General features: G+C 37.5%; 3 protein-coding genes across 24 annotated transcripts in view; 2 read left to right on the top strand and 1 right to left on the bottom strand.

The window, feature by feature from the left end:
- The window catches only part of LOC127871440 (nucleoredoxin-like), a 205,077-nt gene that overhangs the window by 165,758 nt on the left and 21,252 nt on the right, over positions 1–18,067 (top strand). For both annotated transcript variants that reach the window (XM_052414381.1, XM_052414380.1), the window contains exons 3-4: positions 11,603–11,807; positions 14,003–14,091. In XM_052414381.1, coding sequence (XP_052270341.1) covers positions 11,603–11,807; positions 14,003–14,091 — 294 coding nt within the window. The remainder of the gene's footprint in view (positions 1–11,602; positions 11,808–14,002; positions 14,092–18,067) is intronic.
- Positions 1–18,067, top strand: part of LOC127871444 (synaptosomal-associated protein 29-like) — a 153,279-nt gene that overhangs the window by 86,547 nt on the left and 48,665 nt on the right. The gene's annotated exons all lie outside the window — the stretch shown is intronic.
- LOC127871437 (breakpoint cluster region protein-like) overlaps positions 1–18,067 on the bottom strand; it is a 232,114-nt gene that overhangs the window by 68,577 nt on the left and 145,470 nt on the right. The gene's annotated exons all lie outside the window — the stretch shown is intronic.

The following is an 18,067-nucleotide window of genomic DNA, read 5'->3' on the forward strand; positions in this document are numbered from 1 at the left end:
ATGCTGAAATAAAATTGGGACTTTTAACTGTATGTCTTGGATGTCCAAAATATATGGCTTGGAAGTCAGGACTTCCAACCTTTGATAGCTACTGGAAGCACTGATAATGTATTCATTTTAATGCCCCCACAGAGTTTTAAGCATTAAAAGTTGCACTTATCTCTGTGAACTTCCATATGTTTATGTCTGGAATCTTGCATTTTTCAATTTATCTTTAATTACTGGGTGGATTCCACTCAAGTTGTCACGGTTAAATGACCTTAATGAATAGATGATCTCAAAGAAAAGAATTTAGACTGCAAAATTGTTGCACCTTGTTTCCTACAATTTAATAGTTAGTCACAAAAATTTGTGTTTTTATCTTCTCTTTTAATACTTGCTGAAACTGTCACAGTAGATTATCCAATCTACTAAAATATAGAAACCTTATTAACATTATTAACAAGTGTAATGTAAGATAATCCTTTTGCTGCTCCCTGTGATGATTGGTGCTGGCTGTAATAGACAGAATGGTCGTAACTCTCAGCTGTTAGTACCAACCACCATTTCATTATTTATATTTGAAAAATGGATTTATGGAATACTAATGTTATTTGCTAAATCTGATGACGTCATGTTCCCCAATTTTTCCACAATATGTACTACAATTGAAAAATATCATGTTCTGATTTTACTAAATATAATCCACATTTTAAGCAAAGCAAATTATTATCAATTGGTTCTAATGCTTTTGTAAAAGTAATTTAATTTATTCAGACATAAGAATTTTTTAATCCACCTTTGACTTTTAACCAAGGTTGTAGTTGCTGAAAGTCGTTTCATTGTATTTAAATTTTAAAACAAAGTGAATCTGATGTTCCATAAACACTATGTCAGTCAGCCTTCCTTATTGCATCACTGAGCAGGTTGGTGATATAAAACACTTTCCACTGGCCATGCTGGGTTGACAGCCTGCTATTGCATTCAGATGCTGTGTTGACAGCCTGCTATTGCATTCAGATGCTGTGTTGACAGCCTGCTATTGCATTCAGATGCTGGGTTGACAGCCTGCTACATGTATTGCATTCAGATGCTGTATTGGCAGCCTGCTATTGCATTCAGATGCTGGGTTGACAGCCTGCTATTGCATTCAGATGCTGTGTTGGCAGCCTGCTATTGCATTCAGATGCTGGGTTGACAGCCTGCTATTGCATTCAGATGCTGGGTGGACAGCCTGCTATTGCATTCAGATAGATGTACAGTCCAGACCAGGCTTATTATCCACATTGGTAGCTGCCATAAATCTCCAGGCACCAGGGCTGAGTGTCACTTTAATCATGTCTCTAGGCAAATCAATGTCTCAGCCTGGTTTAATTTTGATGTAAATTGAAGTTTTAGCACAAGTTTTCCCACAGGTGGTTTAATACCTTCAGTTTATCAATATTTTGACCCAGACTTGGTGCAAATCCAGGATTTTTATGCCCCTATTCGAAGAAGAGGGGGTATATTGTTTTGCACATGTCGGTTGGTCGGTCCATCGGTCAATCCGTCCACCAGATGGTTTCCGGATGATAACTCAAGAACGCTTAGGCCTAGGATCATGAAACTTCATAGGTACATTGATCATGACTGGCAGATGACCCCTATTGATTTTCAGGTCACTAGGTCAAAGGTCAAGGTGACAGTGACTCGAAATAGTGAAATGGTTTCCGGATGATAACTCAAGAATGCTTAGGCCTAGGATCATTAAACTTCATACATGTAGGTAGATTGATTGTGACTGGCAGATGACCCTTATTGATTTTCAGGTCACTAGGTCAAAGGTCAAGGTCGCAGTGACTCGAAATAGTAAAATAGTTTCGGGATGATAACTCAAGAATGCTTACGCCTAGGATTATGAAACTTCATAGGTACATTGATTATGACTGGCAGATTACCCCTATTGATTTTCAGGTCTCTAGGTCAAAGGTCAAGGTCACAGTGACTCGAAACAGTAAAATGGTTTTCTGATGATTACTCAAGAATGCTTACGCCTAGGATCATGAAAATTCATAGGAACATTGATCATGACCGGCTGATGACCCCTATTGATTTTCAGGTCACTAGGTCAAAGGTAAAGGTCACGGTGACTCAAAACAGTAAAATGGTTTCCGGATGATAACTAAAAAATGCTTTGGCCTAGGATCATGAAACTTTAAAGGTACATTGATAATGACTTGCAGATGACCCCTATTGATTTTCAGGTCACTAGGTCAAAGGTCAAGGTCACAGTGACTCTAAATAGTAAAATGGTTTCCGGATGATAACTCAAGAATTCTTACGCCTAGGATCCTGAAACTTCATAGGTACATTGATCATGACCGGCTGATGACCCCCATTAATTTTCAGGTCACTAGGTCAAAGGTCAAGGTCACAGTGACTCGAAACAGTAAAATGGTTTACTGATGATAACTCAAGGATAATTAGGCCTAGGATCATGAAACTTCATAGGTACATTGATCATGACTGGCTGATGACCCCTATTGATTTTCAGGTCACTAGGTCAAAGGTCAAGGTCACAGTGACAAAAAACGTATTCACACAATGGCTGCCACTACAACTGACAGCCCATATGGGGGGGCATTCATGTTTTACAAACAGCCCTTGTTTAATAATGCTGCGTTTACACCATGTTCCCGGCGACCACGGCAATCACGTTTCGGGCCACCATGGAGTAAACGGTATGAACGTGAGGCAACGTAGGGGAACGGAATAGCCAAACGTGACACAAAGGGGTTGCCGTGCCAAAGTTTTTGCCACGGCAGTCACGGCGGAAATGAGAAACGTGATAAAACTTGTTAAACGCAACACAACTTGACAGTACGTAGCAGGCCGTAACAGAACCCAAAAAGTGTCTGTACTCTGACGGGAATCCTTTTCATTCCCCGACATTGTCATGATAACTACTGCAAGCTAGGATAATTGATAGCCGTTTTGCTACGTGTTTCATCCGACCCGTTACGGTGTGTTGCGTTTTGCAGGCAGATGTGTTACGGCCAGTTGAGTTGTTGTACGGTCTGACACGATTAGCGCGGTCTGAAGCTGAGTATATAAAAGCCGTGCCTCTCAGGAAGCTTTCATTTCAGTCTGAACACTTGATGAGCAAACATGCCACCAAGAAAGCGCCGAACAAAGGCTACCCCCCGCGCTGCAAAGGACGTTCAAGTGGAGGAACAACCTGAAAGTACTTGCCTTCCACCAAATGCCTCAGAGTCAGTGCCAGTTTCAATCCAGGTGTAAGGGAGGAGCGATACTTTGAATCTTGTCTTAAGATGACTTGAGATATCCGTTCAAAGATCTCGTCGAATAGTTCTGGGGGCATCCTCAGATAATTCTGAAAGGTGTTGATATCTTCGTTGCGGAGTTCCCTGGTAAGAAATGCATCAAAGTGCCCCTGCTGCTGCCTTCTAGCTTCAGATAGCCATGGACAAACCCACAGGGACCTTGGCCGCCTTTTTCGTCTTTTCCCGGACTTTTTTGCTTCTTTCAGCTCTTTACAACGCAAAGATTTTATTAATGCTGCAAATAAGCAGGCAAACATAAAATCATCCTCGTCGTTCACATCCATGTCACTGGAATTATTTTGTTATAATAAATACTGTTGCTTGAGAGTTTTCTTTTATACCGGGAGCACAATCGTGGCCGAAACCTCTGGGATGTCCACCTTTGATCCGCAAGGTACCTTGACAGAACGTGACAAATGAATGGCAAACGTGTACAACGTATCAGACCTGCATGACAAACGCAAACAACGTGCGGGATTTAAACAGAACGCATCGTACCTTGAAGCAACATTTATACATCCGTGGCAGACCGTGGAACAAAACTTAGCGCACCGTCGAAGGGCCGCGTTTTCGCTTCGACGGCACGTCACGGATACCTTGATAAACCGTGAGGAAACTTAGCACATCCTACCAAACTTTGGATTTAAGGTAAAAAATTGCAAAAGCCACACGGCGCGATACGTTTCCGACAAACGGGACTGCCGTGGTCGCCGGGAAAATGGTGTAAACGCAGCATAAGGCAGCTGCTGAGGTAATCAATTCTGAATATGCAGTTATCTAACCCATTAATGTTATTTGATTGCACACCATCATGCTCATAATAATCAGTGTAAACATAATCATCACTATATTTATCATAACTATGCACTTTGTCTTCTACAAAAATAAATATTGCAAGGTATGCATCACAACTAAATCTAGCTGGTTGTTAAATTGTGAAGAAAATGTAACTGTAGTCAAACAAAAATAGGTCTTATGCCATATGTGGCCAGTGTAACAGATACATTTTTAGCTGAGACTGACATTGTTTTCTTCAAGTTGAGTTGTGTGAATAGTTTAAACATAACAGAAGCAAATAGGTTATCAACTGAACTATTTCTCTCTGTATCAAAGCTTGTGGCATATGGGACATCATGCATGCTGATTCAAGGCCTCATAAATCTGTTTGCAGATGTCATGTCTGTGGTGCTGTGTTTTCTGGGACCCTGTTGCCATGGAGACTGTGGTTTGGCTGTCCTTATTCCCAGTTTATTGGGTTGTAGGCTGTTTCATGATTTAATATTTCCAAACTAGCATGTTCTTGGGTTTTTTTCGGCGTAGCTGTATACGCCAGCTTTTCTCCTGCACCTGACTTTTTCATTGTCCAATCAATTTGAATATGAAATTTCCCGCTGGTAGGCCTGAAACTTTTCACAGAAGAAAACGTGCTATCTACAAACAGTTTTCACATTTACATTAATATGTTATTTAATTGACTTTCTGTTTGAAGGAAGTAAATGGTATGAAAAGGGATACTACAGTTCGTTTAGCAACGATGTTGACTGCGTATTCAGCATGAAACAATTTCACACTCAACTCTCTCCATCAATACCGTTTGTGCATGCCCCTTTATATTTAGAAGATTTTCAGCGACAGAGCGTTTGTACTTAAAGGCTGTTTTCTCATATTTGGTAATTACTATGTTATTGCATTCTGTGCACTTATTAATTTTATATCAAATAAGTATTGTTGTTCAATAACCTGATATAGGCTTTGACGAAAATATTAAAAATTGTTTTCAACATTGACCGTTAAACATATAAATGTATAAAGCTTTAAACAAGCCGTCGTTCCAGCAGTGGAATTGTTACCTCACCTTAATCCATTGCATTCCAACCCACAAGATAGCAGGGTCAGTAGCAGTCAGTTACAGAAATCAAGGACCATCTGGGTCAAACAGACGACCAGACCTAGTTGATTATGTACGGCTGATTCAGGCAAACTCAAGAACAAAAATGGAAAAGGCTTCTTTAATATCTTGCACATGGTATACCAAGAGATCCTGACACATATAGAGCAAAGAATCAAGCCAAAGAAGTTAAACTGCAGAAAGCATATGACAGCTGGCATTAAGTTTGCAAAAACAATTTGGTACCTATTATCAGGGACAGTTACCACTGTCTGATGTATGGCTTTCGGGTCACACAGCACCATCTCCAAGATCATCCTTCTGGTCTGCGATGCGTACTTGTAGAATTTAATGAGGAACAAATGCCCTGTCCTTGAATGCAAGATGAGCAGAAGAGCATCGTCAAGCAGTTTTGAAACTTATAGCTGTTGCATTACCATGTTGTTTTATTTATCGCCGTACATGTTCCTAGGTTAGCTAGCTCCTTGTACTTCAACTATTACCATTCAATAATCTTCATGGCCTTGGTTGACGCCGACTACAAATTCATTTGGGTTGAATTAAGCAGCAATGCTTTTGTGTTCAACAAGAATAGAAATAGGGTGATCATTCAACCAATCGGCCATGATGACCTCCTTTTCTCTGAAAGGACAAGGGACGTCTTCTTTTTTTAGGCGTCAGTCTCTGTTAGTGGTACTGATGTTTGTTGATCTTCTTATAAATGTAATGGCAATCTTGATCTGGGCCTCAATCTTGTTTCTCCTTGTTGCTGCTGTTCATTATTGGTAGCAGATGCTGCTCCTGACAATCTTTTGGGAATTGGAAGATCCACTTTTACAATACGCTTCATTTAAGGTGGCATTTTGATGTTTAGATATGTAAACGAGGTTACACTTTCGAGATTTGATTGTAGAATGATGGAATCATCGAAACTCATGCAGATCATGTTTGGTCCGTATGAATGCTGTGTTAGTCCGTGTCGTTGTCCTGTATGTTGGATATGTTCTGTGTGGATGCCGTGTTGGTCCGTGTTAATCAGTGTCTCTGCTGTGTAGGTCAGTAGCTCTTGCGGGACTGTCCAGGACAGTCTGCGTGAGCGCGCCCTGTTGATGGCGTGTTGCTGCCGGGTTGGTCCGTGTGGATGCCGTGTTGTCATCGGGGTGATGGTCTTTGGAAGACTATTGATGCTCAATAATCCCAAAAGGCCACTGATCATCCTGGTTCATCCCGGGTCTTGATCAAGGGAACCGGGTCAATCCGGGACCACTTGAGTCCATCCGTATTTATATGGTACTCAGGGGTTGAAGAATCCAGTCGACCGCCCGCATATGCGAGTGAAGTTGACGGTCGGACGAGTAAAATTTATCAAATACTCGACCGACCAGGCGAGTGCTGTTTTTCAAGTTGAGAAATATAAATTCAGTTCCAGAACTCCTTTCACATCGATACAAATTGCGAACAATTTTTCGAACGAACAAAAAATACGTTAAGTACACAAAGAAACTGCACTTTTGTGTTGACAATGAAAAATGACGTCACGGGCACAGTAAAAACAATTCTCGAAATCGGATGCGCTCTTTTTCGTCGTTGTCAGTGCTCTTACATGTAGCTAATCGATTAAAAGTGAATAAAACTGTTAAATACATTGGTCATTCCGTGAATTTTAATGTAAATATCAATAAAACAATAATACATCACTGGTTAATTATAATACTTTTAATATTTAATTAAAAAAATAAACAGAAAAAAATTATTATTAATAAACAGAATAATTCTGAATTTCGTGATCAGAAGCCTTAGGCAAAATTTTCCATATTGTAACCGTTTGTCAATCAAGCGTGTCTTTCGGTAAAAGTTCGTCTGAAATATGAAAATGGAAAAGGGTTCTATTTTAAAATATCCGCAAGGTGGTGGTGACAGGGAACACAACGAATTAGAAAGGTCGTCAAACGAGAAGCGGAAAGAATTGAGAAAAGGAAAGAGGTGCAGAAAACGTAAGGAAAGCAAATATAATCCATCAGATAATGTAGTTAATTTGTTTGCAGTTTAGTGTCACTATGTAAAGTAGGTTTAAAAGGTTCTGGTAGCTAAAGAAACTTCAGCGTACAGTTTATATAGTATTGACATATCTGTACATATATAAAGTCGCGCCAGTCAAAAATAATAAAAAGCGACATTTAAAGTTATGGTAGCCAGAACTAAGTTTCTGGTTGATCATAACTATAAATATAGATATCTATTTTTTTAATGCAGGGCGAGTAGAATAAAGTGAAGGGCGAGTGGATTGTCAGGCCTACTCGCCCTGCAGGGCGACCGGCTCTGGAAAAATTCTTCAACACCTGGTACTGGGGCTTAAAGTTTAAAATACTGGTTATTTGATTGGGTACTAAGGTTTGGTTTAAGTTTGAATTGACCAATGGTAATGAAACTAGCTTGGGATAATATTTGGTGTGTGTCAGGTCAAAGTTAAGAAATTAAATAATAGATAAACAGTTCTCACTCTCGTGAAAGGTGGTACTTCCATTAGGGACCGATTTGTCACAATCAAGGTCACTATAAGAAGAAAAACAGTTTTCTCTCAATAGCTTTAGTTTGTATTAGCGAGGCTGTTTTCGGAGAAAACCCGAGCTATTGTCATAGCCTGCTCGCCGTCCGCCGGCGTCGTGCTAAAACCTCAACACTGCCTCTAAAATCAAAGTGCTTCCACCTACAACTTTTAAACTTCATATGTAGAGGCACCTTGATGAGTTCTACATGCCACACCCATTTTGGGTCATTAGGTCAAAGGTCACTGTGACCTCAATTATTTTGTTTTAAATTCTGACAAGCTATCGCAGCCGAGCGTGGCACCTGTTATGCGGTGCTCTTGTCTAGATATTATTCTGCAATTGTGTGTATGTTGATAGCTTACATGTAGACCAAGCTTGGGATTGCATTTGGGACCAGTTGAATCAAGGTTATTAAAACTTAAAATAGACAATATTTTATGTGCACAATGAATTAAGTTTTGATGGAAGTATTGCACATAAATTGTATGTATAGGTATCAGTCAATCAGATCTACATGTATCTTGGCAATGCACAATTATATAATTCAATATTTGAAATGTTGAAAAACTTGTGTTATGCCATTTTCCTTGTTTTATGAAGTTTTTAAGTTTTGTCAAACTGTAAGCTGTATGCTGGTAACATTTTCTCCGCTTTAAACAAAATGTATTGTTTAATTTTCAAGCAGATTTATTGATTATTATTTTATGGAGACTTCAATGGCCAGAATGCACTTGTTAACTCCACAAATTCATGTTAATGATTGCATTTTCTGCAGCAGATCCTCCCCCATTATAAATTGATGAGCTGTATTGATATGGAGTTATTTTTATTGGAAATTCAAGTGGGGCCAAATTGGTCCCTAATTGATTTTACACTACCATTAATTGGTTGAGCAGTCTTTGGACTGTTAAGAATTTCTTAGAGGATAATTTTGTTCTGTCTTAACATTTCTGAACAGCACCTTTGTTTGATAATAATTGAATCAGACTCTGTGCAGACACTAAAGCACAAGCTATATCTTCATTTGTTTTGTTGTTAGCCGGATTTTTTTCGAAAAAATCTCGGCTTATAGATTGATGTTGTCGGGCGGGCGGGGGGGCGGGCGGGCGGGCGGGCGGGCGGGGTGGCGGCGTGCTCGAAAATGTTAAAGTTCTTATTTCATGGTATAACTTTGGTATGCTTGGACCTAGAGTCTTCAAACTTGACATGAAGGTTGGCCAGGATTAACAGATGACCACTGGTCATTTCAAGGTCATTCATTTGAAGGTCAAGGTCACTGTGACCTTCAATATAAAAAATGTTAAAGTTCTTATAACTTTGGTATGCTTGGACCTAGAGTCTTGAAACTTGACATGAAGGTTGGCCATAACTAGTTAGTAACCACTGGTCATTTCAAGGTCATTCATATGAAGGTCAAGGTCACTGTGACCTTGAATGTAAAAATGTTAAAGTTCTTATTTCATGGTATAACTTTGGTATGCTTGGACCTAGAGTCTTCAAACTTGACATGAAGGTTGGCCAGGATTAACAGATGACCACTGGTCATTTCAAGGTCATTCATTTGAAGGTGAAGGTCACTGTGACCTTCAATATAAAAATGTTAAAGTTGTTATAACTTTGGTATGCTTGGACCTAGAGTCTTGAAACTTGACATGAAGGTTGGCCAGAACTAGTAAGTAACCACTGGACATTTCAAGGTCATTCATTTGAAGGTCAAGGTCACTGTGACCTTGAATGTAAAAGTGTTAAAGTTGTTATAACTTTGGTATGCTTGGACCTAGAGTCTTGAAACTTGACATGAAGGTTGGCCAGAACTAGTAAGTAACCACTGGACATTTCAAGGTCATTCATTTGAAGGTCAAGGTCACTGTGACCTTGAATGTAAAAATGTTAAAGTTCTTATTTCATGTTATAACTTTGGTATGCTTGTACCTAGAGTCTTCAAACTTGAAATAAAGATTGGCCAGTACTAGAAGATGACCACTGGTCATTTCAATGTCATTCATTTGAAGGTCAAGGTCACTGTGACCTTCAATGTTAAAATGTTAAAATTGTTATAACTTTGGTATGCTTGGACCTAGAATCTCAAACTTGACGTAAAGGTTTGCAAGCACACTTAGATGACCACTGGTCATTTCAAGGTCATTCATTTCAATGTCATTCATTTGAAGGTCAAGGTCACTGTGAACTTAAATGTTAAAATGTTAAAATTGTTGTAACTTTGGTATGCTTGGACCTAGAATCTCAAACTTTGCTCATGCCTTGAAAAGTACTTACATTTCATTTTGACCTTTGAACAATATTTCAGTAATTTAAGTATTGCATTGACAAAAACACGAAAGGTACTTTCCTGTCATTTAAATCAAAAATCCGGCTTCAATGCGGTCATCTCCGACCGCGGAACTCTTGTTGTTATTTGTTTTTGTTTTTTTAAATGGATCCAAAGGTTGATCAGAAACCCCAATTTTCAGAATTATTAATCTTTAAAACATTTTGTTTTTCAATGTTTAACAAGAGCTGTCTCCATCGGAAGACATATGCCCCCGAAAAACACTTTTTCGAAACCTAAACACAGATTTTGAAACCTAAATGCGGACCCTAAGGTCAAGGTCAAAGGGGTCAAAATTTGTGTGCGTATGGAAAGGCCTTGTCCATATACATGTACACATGCATACCAAATATGAAGGTTACATCTGAAGCGACATAGAAGTTATGAGCATTTTTAAAAACCAAAACGCAAAAGTGTGAGGGACAGACAGATGTACACAGACGGACAGTGCTATCACTATATGCCCTCCTTCGGGGGCATAAAAAAATCAAGGCATAGCTTTATATCCATCTCCTGATGAGGTTCTTGGCCAGGCAATCAATATTTTACAAAAGCAAGTGTCCATTTTCAAACAAATATTAATTTGTTTCAATCATAAATTCATATTGTAGGAGCCATACCATATTGTCATGGACAATCATGTATTGGAGATCCTTTGTGACTGCATCAAAACATGTGCATTCATCTTTTACATCCAATGATCAATAATTACTGGTTGCATTTCTTTTTTCAATTTTTCTGATTAGATTGATTGCAATTTCTAGATAAACAAATAATTATTGGATCCAATAAATAATTGAATTTTCTTTATTTGTAGTAGTGATGATAATCTATAGCAAGATGAGATACCCCAAATATGGGCAAACTTAGCATTTTATAGCACCAGCATATACAGCTTATTATACCAGGCTTTGGTAGCTGCTTTAAGTCCTTTTTAACCAGGTTTTAATCAAAGTTAATTGATTGGGCATTGGGGGGCAGTTTGCAACATCAAGCAGGTGTTTTCTGGTAAATGCCTTAAGTTTGCATTAAAGCCTGAACAATAGTTTTTTTTCCCAAATAACATTTATAATGACTGATTGATGGCCATCAGGGATCAATGATAAACCTTTAAACTACTTCTTCAATTTACACAAACATTCTTTCCTTCATATTCTTAAGGAGTGTGTGGCATAATTTTTGAATGGATGATAAATTCAAGATGGCGGACTTGCAGTCATCTGGGGATTTGTTAATAGTATTTTTTTCAAAGACCACATTTTAACAAAACTTGGCTGATGGTTCCCACTGCAATGTTTGAATATTTTATCATATATTGTTTAAGACAACTCTCAGAGCATTCACCTAAGCATAAGACCTTTACCCCAAACTTTCAATCACAATAAAGGAAATATGGTTATCCCAAAGTAAAGGATATGCATACAAAGGTTTCTCTCCATCTTTCAACCAATATTAGCATTCGAGCTCTTTGCCTTGCAATTTTCATGGATTTGCATCAAGTCATGAAATAGACAAATTGTTTTTGACATTGTAGTGCCCACCCTGTCGCAGCTTCACCCCGGCGCTCATTCGGACCTACGAAAAGCTGAAATCGGAAGGCAAGAAGTTTGAGATAGTGTTCATATCCTCTGACAGGTCTGAAGACTCCTTTACAAGCTATGCAAACACAATGCCATGGGGGGCACTCCCAATGGGAGATGCACGGTCACAGAAGTTGAAGAATCTCTATGAAGTGGAAGGTAGGTGTGGTGTTCCAAAGCAGGCATTCTGTTAAAGGGGCCTTTTCACAGATTTTGGCATGTTTTGAATTTTGTCATTAAATGCTTTACCGTATATTGATAAATGTAAACATTGGATCTAAAAAGCTCCAGTAAAAAGTCAAGAATATATTATTTTTTTAAGTAACCCTCAGCAGGGATTGAACCACTGACTCCTTGAGTCCTGGACTTAAAGTCTACCACTTAGACCTCTTGACCATCCATGCTCATACAATGACGGTTGTATTTTATACTTTATATAAGCAATCCTGGTTTTTCACAAAATGCAATGCGAAACAATTGAATAAACGCTTGATAATTTTTAGGTTTTTAAATTGTCAAAAGATGCATATAATGCATATTTAAGATGCTATTTTAGTGCATGTTAAATGTTCAGTACTAGTACTACTACTGTTTCCTCACAAATATCATAACTAGAGATGGCAACGAATACCGATTTTGGTATTCGAATATTCGGTCACCCTTCCGAACGAATATTCGGATATTCGGTCAACATCGGTTGGAAAAAAAATCAAATTTGTTTACCGTACCATTACTCCATGAATTTTACTTTCGTTTTTACCGGAAGTTCACCGGAAGTGACTAAATATTGACACAGCGTTGCCGTCGCTAATTCGGAGCTGATTTTGTTGATTACTTTTTATTGTTAAAATTGAATGAAAAAAACTTTTTTTAAACTTTTAATATTGTACATAAACAATAGAACGAGAAACATAATATTTACATGACGACAAAATAATTACATGACAAAACAGTTAGATCTAAATATAATTTAAGCTGAACTCGAACGAATAATTTACATAGCCACAACACAAATTGAACCTGTTTAACAGACTAAAAAGTCAGTCTTTTAAAGTTTCCACGTTTAAAAGTCACTCGTATCGGCGACTTCTTATCGGATGATCTCGTGAAATACTTCAAAGCAGCGGAAGGCGTAGGTGGCATTATTTGTGGACAGAGATTTACTTTATGCGTGTAGCAATTAATATATTTTCAATTAAAAGAGGGCGAAATACCAAAAACGTTTATTTAAGTATAATACCTGATTGAATATTGAGTAATAAATTAAAGTTTGGACCATACGATACGCAAATACTTATTCGAGGTTGAGTAAATATTTTCTAAAAGCTTTTTTATTCGACAGCGTGATTATAACCATACGATCTTTTTTGTTTTTCACACGAAGTCGGCTCTTCTTTTACTCATTTAATCTGTGATCATTTTAAATGTAATTCGAGTTATTAGACCAAGACGGGTCGGTGTTTTAATTGCCATACTTGTTTTTACACCAAGTTGGCTTTTCCTTTACTCGTTTAATCTTTGATAATTTTAAACGTAATTCGAGTCATTGGATCAAGTACAGGTCGGTGTTTTGATTGCCGACGCGATTTGCACCTATCATAATTTTGACACAAAGTGACTGTCTTTGTTAGGCAATTAGCGGGATTTATGACCGGTATACTGTCATCACCATAGCGACGCATTATCGCGCCTATCGGAATAAACATTATGACACGCGGAACAACTTTTTTTACAATGTTTGAAGCAAATTTCATGAATACAAAGTCTTTGAAATTACTCGATTTTTTTGATTTTTTTGCTTCCGAATATTCGATTCGAAAGACAGTATCCGAATATTCGGTCCGTGATCGAATATTCGGATATTCGGATATTCGTTGCCATCCCTAATCATAACTAAAATGAAAACGTGCGAATCTGAAACAACTTTTTTATATTTTTGTCAATATACCAAAACATGAAAAAGGCCCCTGTAAGACACATAAACACTAAACTGGTAACATATTCACGTGGACTTGGATTCTCAATTCTAGAATTATGGACAATAATGTTTGTTAACCCCCCCCCCCCCCCATCTTATTAGATATCATGTCAATTGTTTGTACACTTATGCTCAATTTAAATGTTATGTTGTATTCTGCGACTTATCCATATAATATATCATGCCAATTGTTATGAAAGTTGACAGGGATTTCCTTTGGCAGTCCTCTATACAAAATTGTTTTAGTCTGTAAAACAAGTTGTTTACCTAAAGATAAAAAGGTTAAAAAAGACTTTCTTCTTACTTAACAACAATAATTATATGTTAAAATTTCTCCATACCTGCCATGTAAGTCTATGTGTTCGTCCTATTGTAGGGATACCCATGCTGGTAATGTTGGATGAGGCTGGTACAGTGATAACTCCTGATGGCAGATTAGCAGTGCAGGAGGATGTTGACGCACTGGTAAGGAGTCGTTCTATCCACTGTCAACTAACCTATGTCTGTGGTCAAGGCATCAAATTTACTGTCATTTAACCTACATGTATGTCTGTCTTTAATATATAAAATCTGTGTCTGTCCTTTATAGGGGTCCAATTGATTGTCAAAAAAATGTCTGTGGTCAAGGCATTCACTTCACTTTGATAACCAATCCTCAACATTTGGAATAGATAAATTTGTAAAGCTTTACAAGTTAATGCAAAATGGAGTAATTTGGAATGATTCTTTTGTTTCCTTTAAATTATGTAACAACACGTGGATCACTTATATCAAGTATAAAATGCATGCTGAACTTTTACAGTTAGGATGGCCAAGTGGGAAATGAGGGATCCTTTTAATCCAAAGGACTCTTGTTCAAGTCCTGTCATGCTGGGGACAAACATTTTTCTTATTAAAATTATTTTATTTTTATGCCCCCCTTCGAAGAAGAGGGGGTATATTGTTTTGCACATGTCGGTCGGTCCGTACACCAGATGGTTTCCGGATAATAACTCAAGAAGGCTTAGGCCTAGGATCATGAAACTTCATAGGTACATTGATCATGACTGGCAGATGACCCCTATTAATTTTCAGGTCACTAGGTCAAAGGTCAAGGTCACAGTGACTCGAAATAGTAAAATGGTTTCCGGATGATATATCAAGAATGCTTAGGCCTAGTATAATGTAGAGCTCAACAGTCCTGTGATTAAATCTGCAATTTAAGGCATTTCCAGACCTTTTTAATTAAATACCTCAATCTTGGAACTAGTTGCTTTAATAGCAAATAGTGAAATGTCAGTAGCCTATAGTGGCTTTCAGGGAAAATGGAATGTATTTCTTGTGAAGAAAGTGCTTGATCTGTGTGCTGGAAAGCACACTTATGCAAAACCTAATAATAAAACATGTTCATATGTCATTATGAAACTACATAATATGAATTATGTTTGTATATCAGAACAGAAAACAAAAGGGAACATAATTATAACATTATAACAATAATTAATCGCCCCGTCGGTGCAAAGAGGTACCATGTGACATTGAATTTCATTGTCACATGGTAACTTTGTGCACCAACGGGGCATATAAAGTATAAAAGTGCACATAATTCGTCATAAAATTATTATAACATTTAGCAACATATCCTCTAAGTATACATGGTCAGATTAAAGGACTTGCACACAATTATTTATTTGGAATGTTTAGTGCAGAACTGTTGTACTGACTCCTTATATCAATTTGAGATACAATAGTTTAATGTTCAACATTTGTCTAGCATCCTTTTGAAATTCAATGCTGTATACCTATGATGCTCAATTTAACCAATGCAGTGGTGGTAGAAAATTATTATGCCCCCTTTCAAAGAAGAGGGGGTATATTGTTTTGCACATGTCGGTTGGTCGGTCGGTCCACCAAATGGTTTCTGGATGATAACTCAAGAACGCTTAGGCCTAGGATCATGAAACTTCATAGGTACATTAATCATGACTGGCACATGACCCCTATTGATTTTCGGGTCACTAGGTCAAAGGTCAAGGTCATGGTCAAGGCCACGTTTGGGGCGTGGGGGCATATGTCTCCGACCACGGAACACTTGTTTTTTTTGGTCTACTGGCTAGAAAATTCACCAACAATTACTTGGATGTTGATTAGTAAATAATGGTCGAAACCAGCTATGCTGAACGAGAGCGCGTTGAAAGTCTATTTGCAAGATACAGGGAAGTTTCTGCTGAAGTAAATGTAAAAGGATTAGTTGTCTGAATGAAAATGTAAAAGGCTATCAAAAAGATTTTTTATGAAGAACAAGACTATTGCCAAGCAAGAAAAGTCCCCTACCTTGCTCGAAGCAGTAATATAATTGTCTCCCTTTGTTTTCAAGGGACACAATTCTTTTAAGTTTGCCTTATAGATGGTAATTTTCTAAGAATAACTTGCTTTTGCCAATAACAGAATTGTTTTACGAATGAAATTTGTTTAAGTTTCAATGAACTTTTTTTTACGTAAAACTGTCTTAGAAAAATTAACTAAAAATTATGTAAGCAATGTTCTTGGAAGAAAATGTTCGAAAAAGTTTCTAAATGAAAAATTGTAAGAAATATGAAATACTATATTAAATATGTATTTTGTCTGCCCAAATCAGGGAAGGTTTGGAAAAGTTCAGGGCTTTTTTTTGGCCCGATTTTATAGTCAAAATTCGGCTATATTCCCAATCGCAAAAAGTATACTTTTTACCCAAAATTTGCTAAAAAATTCCCAATTGGGAAAAAAATGTTAATGACATCGGCTGTTTCGCTTTTTAACAAAGCTTAGTCAGATCCGGTCTCGTACGGGTTTTAGACTATACCTTGATTTGGATGACGACGGCATTATTTTTGTGCACGATATTCTCCGTGTTGTTCGGGCACTTATTAGATTTGTGATGAAATTCCGCGTTTTGTGATTCGGCTGCATGGAAAACAAATATGTCGGGCAATTTAAAATATTACATGAAAAAGATTCCTAAGAAAAACCCTGGCAGCAAAATGACAACTGTTGATTTTGTTAAGCAAGCGTCATTAAATAAACAAACATCGTCAAGAAGTACAAGTCTTCCCATTGAAACTCCTTCCATTGTTAATGATAGTGATTTAATAACAAGTGACTTTAGCATGGTCATGTTGATTTCCGAAAGCAAAGTGCTGACTGATATTCAACATGTTGAAAGCAGTAGTTTTTCAGAAGAAGATAAAGTGTCTCCTAATAAAATGGTGCCTGGTGTGACTGAAGACTTTGTGTGTGCTTACAATGTATTATGTGGAAAACTGTTGATCATGGTGGTGTTTGTGATAAGATGCTGAACTCATTCACGTAGTTTTAAATCCCAATTTATTTTCCCAATTTCTAGAAAATGCCAATAAAATTCCCAATTTAAAAGCCATGGGCTATCTTCCCAAAAGCTGAAAAAAGCCCTGAAAAGGTCAACCGTTTCCAGTGTGATTTTGAAATGCGGTATTATAAAAGCCTTTTTGCGTTGCAAATAGACTAAAAATCCAACATTGAATCTCCATTGTAATACCTGTAGGTGTATATCATGAATCTTTCTTCTTGAGAGAAATATATCATACAGAGGGTTTCCTAACCTCCAAAATGAACATTGTGCAACTGCTCTCTGCAGGGCTAACAAAACATGTTAATATTCGTGTGAAACCCAGAAGCCAACTGCTTATCAGCAAATATCAAAGAGAGGTAGCAACTGTGTTCATCACTTTCATGTGAGACTTGTGGGGTACAGATAAACATTGACATAAGAGAATCTAGCAGAGCCTGTTACATTTAAGTCTGGAATGTTTTGCAAGGGCAATTGACCATTTTACTTTAAGAACATTTTAATCACATTTAGTCTTGTTTAAATTTGTGAGCACTGAGATTTTCATTTTGTTTGAAAATTTTACTGTGTGTTTGTAATGTTGTAGGTGTTCTTAAAAAGTAGTTTTTAGTCAGTGAGTTGATTGATACAACTTCTTGAGTCTTTGTATTTGAGCCAAGCTCTTGTAGAACTAGTCTTGATTTTATGTGATTTAAGGGTCGTCCTAGATTAGCCTGCGCTATAAAATCCATAAAAGCAAAAAGCGTTTTCTCTTACTATCCAGGGCCCGTATTCACCAACCGATTCTTAGACTTAAGAATAAAGAATAGACTTAGAACCAAGAAAAATGTGTTCAGTGTTTGAATATATACAGGCCTCCACTGGTGATTATGTCATCAACAAAATGTTCTATATGAAAAATAATATAGAAAGAGGTGTTTACTGCAGAGTTTGATTCAAAATTAAAGAAATTATTGAATATTCTAATTTAAAGAATTTTCTTTATTCTAAGAATTGTTTGGTGAATACGGGCCCTGATCTGACAGCACAAGCTTATCTGGGACCACACTTACAATAAGCATAAAACCTGGTTTTCCCAGATTCAGCAGCTGAAATATG

Source organism: Dreissena polymorpha, chromosome 3 (assembly GCF_020536995.1).
Source record: "Dreissena polymorpha isolate Duluth1 chromosome 3, UMN_Dpol_1.0, whole genome shotgun sequence".
NCBI lineage: Eukaryota > Metazoa > Mollusca > Bivalvia > Myida > Dreissenidae > Dreissena > Dreissena polymorpha.